The sequence below is a fragment of the Nestor notabilis genome, unplaced genomic scaffold (assembly GCF_000696875.1).
Source record: "Nestor notabilis isolate BGI_N333 unplaced genomic scaffold, ASM69687v1 scaffold1834, whole genome shotgun sequence".
Classification (NCBI taxonomy): domain Eukaryota; kingdom Metazoa; phylum Chordata; class Aves; order Psittaciformes; family Psittacidae; genus Nestor; species Nestor notabilis.
The window spans coordinates 166,267-175,730 of NW_009925870.1; the positions used below are offsets into that span (position 1 = coordinate 166,267).

Genomic DNA, 9,464 nt, shown 5'->3' on the forward strand with positions numbered 1-9,464 from the left:
AGGCCTGTCAAACACACAGTGCCTTTCTGACGTAGGCTTACATTCAGGTAATCCAGTAGACCCATGTGGTACCTTTATGGGAGTTGAAGCCTTCAGTCTGGATAGTGAGTTATGTCTGAGAACACAAACATATATCCTACTTATTTTTTTCAAACTGGTATCATTGCACACGCAGTACCAGCTACACTATATAGAGAGAGGCCTGCAATTTTATGCTATGTTATGAAATCTACCATTATCATTTCATCGCTCAATTCTTTCTGCTCCATTTCTACTAACTAGAAACATTTTCAACTGGAGAAAGGCATCTTCCCACTAACTTTCTGACCTCTACCCATTTCCTACATGCTACAATCTTTTCCTTACCTAACATCCTGGTTGCAAACTACCCATTACCCTCAAACACTATAAAGTGGCACCTTGCTGACAGTAACTGAACTCTAGATTGGAGAATCAGTTAACCCTTGAGACCCTCTATTAGATCCATCTTTGTCAGGGCATTCATCTGGCTGGCCATTTTGAGAGGCACGAATTGAACACACAGGTTGAAAAGCCTTAAAAGGCTATTTAGCTGCTGCTAACATCCATTCCTTCCAGTTCTCATTACCTTTTCTGTGACTCTGTTTTTGCTGGTAGGAGTGGTAGCTGCAAACAATCTTAGGGCCTCCTGCTTGCTGAAGAGCAATGCCTTAGGGAGGGGTCAGATCTGAATGCCTGCTCCACTGCTTGTTCACATACACCTCATGAGGTGATTCTAGGGTCAGTCTCTCAAATTATCTGTCCCAGAATGCATCCAGAACCTCTCATGTCACCCTGGTGGAAGGGACTGTTGTGACCACCTAGCCAGGCCTCCTGCATAATGCTAGCCAGTGGTTCCCAATGTGCAATGACTGTATCCAGATGAAGAACTTCAGGGAGAAACAAAGGCTCTCTTTCTAAAAGACATTCAAATTTGACTTGAAGAATTCAGCTCATCTCTTCAAAAGCTAATCGAGTATCAATTACAAACCTCCCAAAACATGTGTCGCTCACTTCCAGTTTTAATTCTGTCTAGCTTTGACTTTGAGCTATCAAATCTTGATGCATTTGTCTGCTAGATCCTGATGTGATTTCACCAAGTATACAAAAAGACCGAAGGTTTTCCTCTGGTCAGATAGGTAATATTTTGAGGACACAAAATTAGAGAAGTGTGAGATGGCTTTGGGGCTATTTTACTAGGAGTTCAGCTAAGAAGGAACAGCCAGCTCCTTTGAAGCAAAATCTACCATTGTCAGCAAATCAGTGACCTGGCTTACTCCACCACAAAGGTACACAGAAAAACTCCCTTCCCTCCCTTTCCATCTTCCCTCTGCTAGTTGAGCTTGTTGCAGATCTCTAGGGCTTTCTTGTAGACCTGAGTCACATCATCCATGTCTGTGAGAAGGGAAAAACTGCTGTCCCCCAGACGGTTGCGATAACGCTTTAGATACTGTGGCCGTGGTCGGTTCTGAAGTCCTTCGAAGTCTTGGATCTGCAGGAAATTTTCAGCAGAGACACAGCTCCGTATCCTCTGTCTGTTTGGCCTGTTCTCTTGCAAATCCAGCAAATCAAAGGAGTCACTGGACAAAATACTGTCATCGCTGATCACGCTGGAGGGGCGACTGTAACTTCGAGGTAATGCGTCCCCAGGCAGGACCACTTCTTCCATGGCCTCCAGCGTTGGTGTGTCAGGGCTAATCAAAGCAGATTCAGTGCTGCTGGTAGAATACTTGCTGTTATGTTTCAAGATGCCCTTACGCCTGCAGGAATGGCTGTAAGACCCATTTCTGGATGGCTCAGTGACCCCCGGAGATGTGTCACTATTTACTGTCTCATCATTATTGTCCAAGAGTTCAGAAGATTCACTTCGTTCTGGAGAAGAGTAATAGCCAGACTCCCTCTGTTGAGTCTTCTTTAATATCCCTTTTTTTGGCATTAGTGAAGACTGCTTAGTGCCATATTTACCCGCTACCTCTCCCTCCACAACACTTTTAATGGCTATGCCAGTCCTACACAACTCTTGCTCCAGCTTAAAAGCAGAGGGTAACCCTGGGCTGACCACTCCTTCAATGAAACCTGCACTGTGAGATCGATGTTCACTGTTGCTCCTTTTCTTCAGGATGCCTTTGGGTCTCTTGGAGGTGGGTTTGGATGCGTTTTCAGCTCCTCCTTCCTGGATGGACTGTGCAATGTCATTTTCCTTTTTTGATTTTTTCAGAGACCTTTGTCTCTCTAGTGTGACTTCAGGAACTTTGGGCTTAGAAAGGCACTTCAGTTTGGTATCAGTCTCTGGTTGGAGGCCAGTAGAACGGTGATGCCAATCAATGAACCTTGCCAGCAATGGGGACTCGGAGTCCCTCATAGCATCACAGTCACAAACACTACTCTTGTAGCCCCAGTTCACCCACCAGTGGTTGGCAATGTCTTCAATAGTTGCTCGACGTTCAGGGTTCACCATCAGCATCCATCTGATAAGACCACGAGCATCTATGGACAAAGAATGGAATATAATATATTTAGGTATGCACATTCTTAGTTTTGTCAGTTTAAAATCTGTGAAGGCAATCAAATGAGCAACAATAATGCTTCTTACAACAGGAGAAGTGAAAGGGGGCAAAGCTTTGGCCATCAGTCAAAGCTGGAAAATGCATTTGAGTACTACTTCTTATCAGAAGAATATGATTCACCCAGAGAAATGTACACTGGGTTATCAAAGTAGTATTTATACTGTATTAGTCAGTGAATAGTTCCATATTACTGAAAGAAGTCAGCAACCTATTGACTCTAATAATTGCAAATCATAGAGGAAAACAAAGGGGAATTGGGATACTGTAAATAATCTACACATTACTGCTTTTGCATTTACTTTTTCCATAAACAGTGTAGTCTTTTGTATATTTTAAAGGTATATTTTCAAATGATACAATATTTATTTAAATATAATGTATACACAATTTTTTAAGGCTATAAGGAGTCATTATAATCGATGACCTGGACTTAGTTGATGCTATTCTGTCAGGTGACTGCTTTATATGCTATCCTTCAAGTAGAAGTAAATGTGAACATAGTGGCATTAATTCAGATTTTGGCCTTCCTTCTTGGATAAGAGACTGCATTGCTCTGACCATTCATTTTCTCTCTTTGCTAGTGATATACCACAGGGTAGTTAGCAAGGACTGATCTGTATCAGTATGTTGTATCAGTTTACAGCTTGTCTGAACAATTCCACTTGCAATAGCTAGCAGACCTTCCACTGTCATAGATCTGTTTAAAAGAACCCATTACAGCTTCCCCAAGGCAATAAAATCTATCTATCTGCTACAAAACTTTCATTTCAAAAGAGCTTTTGGTAAATGCTGCACCCAGGTAGGAATATGAAATCAATAGGGGAATGAGAGATTTTTTTTTCTTCATCATTCTAATATGACACCAAAACACCAAATACCACCAAAACATGTCAGAAGGGGCCAGGCAAACCCTCCATTCTGAACTCCTGCCAGCTCAATACATTGCCCTCACTCCTTTTCTGTACCTGAGGTCTGTGTTGGCTCACGATACTCTCCACTGCTGATCTGCCTGATGAGATTTTTGTGATCGAAGCCATCAAAGGGCATCGTTCCATAAACCAGGGTGTAAAGCAATACACCAAGGGCCCAGCTGTCAACCTGAAATACAGAGGCAATCCATGAGAAGCCCAGGAAAGCTGATCCCCACCCTTCTCCCTGCCATTAGCACCACAAGAGCAGCATCACATCCAGCTGTGCTTACTGATGGGCAAACCCATATCTATCATCTGACTAATCACAGACAAAGCAAACAAAAGCAAATGAAGGCAGCTTGAGAACTTACAGTATGGGAGAGATCCAAGCAAACCCACATGTGAAATAACACTACCATTAAAACTAAACCTCAAGAACATTATCATCAAAGACATCCCCATACCACCACGGGAAAAGCTGACCCTTCTTACCTCTGGGCCTCTGTAAGGTCGTCCATTAACTATTTCAGGGGAAGCATACAGTGGGCTTCCACAAAAGGTCTGCAGAAACTTGTCTTTGTGGTAAAGGTTGGAGAGTCCAAAATCAGCAATCTGCAAATAGAATTGCACAAGGCATCCGCAGAATTAACATTATATCAATGCAACAGAAAATCCTTTATCAGGACAGACTTAGCTATATTTGACCCTGCTGGAGGGCAGGGATCTCTACATGGAAAATCTCACAGGTTCCCTGCCAACCCATTATTCAACTCTTGAAAGATCCTCCAGGAAAGGAAAAGGGTCCCTGGGTTAAATTCAAGGAACAAGGATGCTTTGGTTCCACTCACAGACAGGTCACTGACTGACTACACAACCATCAGTCAGTAATTTTATCCTGGATGAACTGCATATACTTGCAAATATAATCTTATACTGGGAGGCACTGGGCCTGCTGTCCGCTGATTGCTCTTCACCTTGAACAATCTTCAATAGCAAAGGAAAGCAAGCAGAAAGTACTACTGCTCTTATCACACACATGCAAGCCAAAAGCCAAGACCCTGAAATCCAACAGGAGGAGTGAAACAGAAGTGTCACGGGCAACTAAGTGTTACAGGAGAAAGTGATTTTTTAAATCATCTGGAATGTAGCTACACTTGAAGAGGGGAAAAGTGAGGAACTCTCTAACCCTTCCAGATTCAGGGACTCCGGCTGCGGAATCTGAGCTGTTAAGCACATGAGATGTCTATCATGAGATAATAAACACAAGTCTGGTTCCTAACTGGAAACAATAGGCCCAAATCCGGCTTTCCCAACACAAACAAAACTTCCCTTGAGACTTTGGGAATTTTGCCTATGTAGGAATTGCAGGACCAGGTCCAAATATTTTGTTTACTTCAATTCTCTGGTTTTGTTCTTACAAAACAAAGGCTGAGGATAGCAACACTACATACTCCCACAACCTTTGCATTTTTTTTGTTTCTCTAGCATAAGGCAACACATCTCAATTTTTATCTTCTTTAAAACCCAAACACTTCTGATTCCCAGAGACACTTTTATTACTGCCCACTATCAACATAAGACGTACATAAAAGCCATAGAACACAGGCATAATAAAAGGTATTGTAGCTATAATAAACAGGAGTTTTCTCTGGGTTTTCTTCACCTTATTCGGCCTTTTATACCAGAAAGAAATTAAATCCCAAGAATTATCACAGGAGTAAATTCAAGAAAATACAGATTGAACAGAAAAGGATTTACCAGCAGCATCATTCACTCCTGCTTTCTAAAATGTGTATCATCAGTGCCTCTAATACCTGTTTTAATGCCGTAACTACTGAACTCTTGGGAGACATAAAGGTTTTGTCTCTACTAGCTAAACTCCTACATGACACAACTAAAAATGTCACAGTTGAGAGCAAAATGAACAAAGCTGGTGAAGTATATACAGAAGTTCCTAATTTTCTTTCTTTATCCCAAAATAGAAATATATATATACACTTCATAAAAATATATGGAAATATAAACTTTTCAAAAAAATACCATTTTCACAGAATTTTTTAAGTCACAGTGCAAATATGAGATTTCAGACTTCACCCTCTTCTATTTTGATGTTCTGCAGGTGTTCCACTGCCAATCTGGACTCATCCTGCTCAAAGAGCATCTGATTCCTGTTCATTAATGTTAATTCATCTCCCCGTCTCCATTCACAGTTTGCATTCACTCAGTCCCTCAGACAGTGTATTATCAACCCACAGCAGAAAATTCAACCCTTAAATAAATGTGGTTTGTAAAAATCTTCATTGTATGGCTGGAATGTCATTGAAAACAGCTGGTGTACAATTGCAGTCTGCAAATATATTCTCATGGCTCAGATTGCACTTAATTGCCCTAAATTCCACTTTCTTATCAAGTCACCCTGCCCGGCTTGCAGGAAGTTGGTTTTAAGCCTTATGAAGTGTGTCCTGTCAATCAGGGGAAGAATGGTATCATTTCAAGTGTTAAAAATTCGTGCTGGTCATAAGACTTTTATTTTAGTTCAGGATGCAGCTAAGACAAGGACAAACACTGCACAGTGTGATTCCTTAAGAAAATACATTCCCTTAACACCATGGAATGTATAAAATGCGTGTGGATGTGCATGAATATATATATAGGGATACACATACCATTGTTCACACTAAGAAACTCTCAGACTTTGGCATTCATGTTTTCATTTTGACCATTCAGGAAAAGAGTATTTATGTTACAGTCCACTCCCATACTCACAGACTGATGTTTATCAGCTTTTCCCATTAAAACTGTCATGCCCCCCAAAACAAGATTAATAGAAGCCAACATTACTTCATGTTCTTGGCACTTAAATGAATCTAAGGCATCAAGTCAAAAAACTTCCTAAATTGGGAGGAGCAGGGAAATGGACTTTTATTACACTCACTTCAGGAGGTGTATGTTTCATATTTACTGTTAAATATGATAAACCAGATGCAGTTTATTGTTTAAGTGTGGACTATAAATTCTATGAAGTTCACACTCATGGAAATTGTCAGTTTTATCCCACTTAAGAATCTGTCTCTTTGTACTGTAGATAGAGAAAGAATTAGGTCTCTTAAAGCAAATGAAACGTATGTGCAGTCAGTGAGACTTCCAGCAAGGTAAATCCCAATTACATATACTTACTCTGTAAATATGAAACCCTCATGGGTTTTTAGTGGTTAGTCTGCTTGGTGTCCCCTTACCAGCCCAAGAGAAAGTGCAGTAAGTAGGATTACATTACTATTATACTCACATTTTTCCCTCATTCTATCAATTTGGGGTTGATCATACAGTTTACGTCAATGTCTGCTAGACATCTCTTTTAGGTGCAATTCCCAGCCGAGGATCTGTCACGGCCCTGCTGTGAACAAGGAGGCCCCCTCCATCATGCCAGGTTACATGACAGAGGTGTCCTTGGGGATAGGCTGGGACACAGGGCAGGGACACAGTATTTGCATAGGCCAGCAAGAAGCACTAATTCCCTGGCTGCTACATTGGGCAGCAGTTTCTCTCCATCTCCCTGCATGCAGTTTTGGGGAGAGCTGAAGTGCTTGGCGACATGTGGTCCTCATCAGGCCACATTGCGGGAGCTATGAGTGAATGGAGGCAGCTATTCACTGCCTCACCCCACTGCTATTTCTTCTAGTAAATTCATACCTACGATGAACCAAAAAGTAACATCCTCAGTCCTTTTAAAATTAATGAAGAGAAGAAGGCACTACAAGAAGGCTTTTTTTAAGCCGGCCAAAGGCGTATGCCTAAATCCATCACGAATCTCTTCCCACAAAGGGCTTTCTAGCTCACCAGCTCAGGGTAGCTCTTTTGGTGCTTTGGGGCTGCCTTAGCCCTGCTGCCTGTCTAACCCTGCCCACCTCCGGCTGTGCTAGGATTATGAACGATGATATCCTTTTGATGGGATGAAAATGACAGTGACAGGCTGCTATGCCACCGCACGGTGGGGGCAGCAGCCATACCCACCCCGAGGAACAGCAGGCAAGCAGAAGGGGCAGCTCCAAGTTACCCGGAGCTGGAGGGTCAGTCACCAAGTGCAGAACAGAGTAAATTCTAAGGTGAACTGTGCTGTTAGCAGCTGGCACATGAATGTGCGGAAGGAGAGGCTTGTGCGTGCTGCAGAAACCCTTGTTTCTTTAAAGAACATGGCACCATGAGCAAGGTAAGAAAGCAAAGAACGTTCTTCTTGCCCTCAGAGGCTGCAGTGTGCCCCACTATTGACTTCCACAAACAGGGAAACATCCACACTCAGGGTTTCTGCTACATAGTTGGGTGCATACCTGGGAAGAAAGACAAGGTACTGTTTGATTAACTGGCTGGCTGAACTCCTTGTACCCCATAGATCTGTGTGCATGTTCAGTCTCACAAGTGTTTAAAAGTCATTTTATTCACCTGTGCTTGCTGCATTTAGGGGTTTCAAGTAATAGTTTGCAGGAAATATTACCACATACTCCAAGTCCCTGAAAAACATAATTATATACCACAGAGTAGATTACTTTCTTCCCCTCGTCACCCTCCCTCTCTGGCCTGTGGACCTGCAGAACTCTTCAAAATGTGTAATTTTTTTGTCAGCTTCCAGACACTGATGTTTCCTAGTTGCTGTACTCCAACACAACTCCATTTCCAGAGACTTTTTCTCACTACCATAACTCCATACACTGCTTCATGACCTTCTTCTAATTAGCTAAGATTTAAGAATGGTTTCCAAGTTTGTGTTGTAGCATGTAAAATGGCTTGGGGCCCTTTTAGGTCAGATAATAATTTCTAATGGATTACATGTTCTCTCCATTTCCTGCTCTAAAAGTATTACTTAAGTTGCTATACGTGGATCTAATTTTACATCATCTTATTTTTTCCTCACATTGCTATGACACGTTTATGTATATCGTAATGTATAGATCATTGGTTTCTTCAGAAACATGTATTTAATTGCACATTGCACCCAAAACCAAAGGGATTCCTTTCATTTTCTCATTCTTAAAATCAAACCGCCAATGATGTAAGTGCTTTGTAATCCACTGAATGAAATATAAATACTGGGAAAGTACAGATAAGACTATCACTCCATTTCTAAAAAATGCCTTCCACTGAGTATTTGAAGCTATTAGTCAATACCAAACCCCAAACTGCATATTTCTTTTTTCTGCCTGAATAAACCATATATAAATACTGTCAGAATGAGGACCTGATTATTTTACTCCTAATAAATAATTTACTATTCCATATGTGTTTCCTTGCCAACAGTTACTGTTTGGTGAAACAAAAAGTAGGAAGTACAATTCTGTGCAAGTAACATGGAAACCACAGTAACATACTCAAAGCTTCATTATTGGGGAAGTAGTGGCAGTGTGCTTAACATCAAGTATTCAAAGCTCATCTTAGTCATGAGGTGTAAAAAACAGAGAGCAGGGAGAAAAAGGAAAACAATACAAACATCATCTCTTAAAGTAATCCAAATTCACGCATTACTGATAACAAGATGTATGAAATACCAACTGCTTCCCAAGTCCTGTCTGGTTTTTAGCTTCATAAGACCCTTTGCAGAAATAGTTGACAAGGGACAGCAAGGGAGCTTGCAGCCACCTACCCAGGCCATGGCAGCCTTGTCCTCTCGGAGGAGTACCTTACAGTTTGCAGAGAAGAACCTCAGGAAAGGCTGGAAATGTGCAAAATACCTACACGCAGCTTAAACACAGTGCAGTTCAGGAAAGCAAAGCCTTCAAGAAAAAGATGTCCAAAGACTGGCAGGGATGTGGGGAGTCACAGCTACCCGAATTTCTTCCACAGCAATGCCGCTCCCCATGGCAGTTGAAATGCATCTGTGGTTCTGAAGCTCCTGGGTCAGCTCCATGGTCTGGACCCAGACATGAAGCTACCTGTCCCAGCCCCATCCTCCCGCCCTACCCACAGGACAATTAGACTC

General features: G+C 41.8%; 1 protein-coding gene across 1 annotated transcript in view; it reads right to left on the reverse strand.

Annotated features, from left to right (window-relative positions):
• Positions 1-1,351: 1,351 nt before the first annotated feature.
• The window catches only part of NUAK1 (NUAK family, SNF1-like kinase, 1), a 22,064-nt gene continuing 13,951 nt past the window's right edge, over positions 1,352-9,464 (reverse strand). Inside the window, exons 4-6 of the mRNA XM_010013237.1 lie at positions 3,989-4,108; positions 3,551-3,683; positions 1,352-2,505 (exon numbers count right to left, since the gene is read on the reverse strand). Of these exons, the coding sequence (XP_010011539.1) occupies positions 1,352-2,505; positions 3,551-3,683; positions 3,989-4,108 (1,407 nt within the window). The remainder of the gene's footprint in view (positions 2,506-3,550; positions 3,684-3,988; positions 4,109-9,464) is intronic.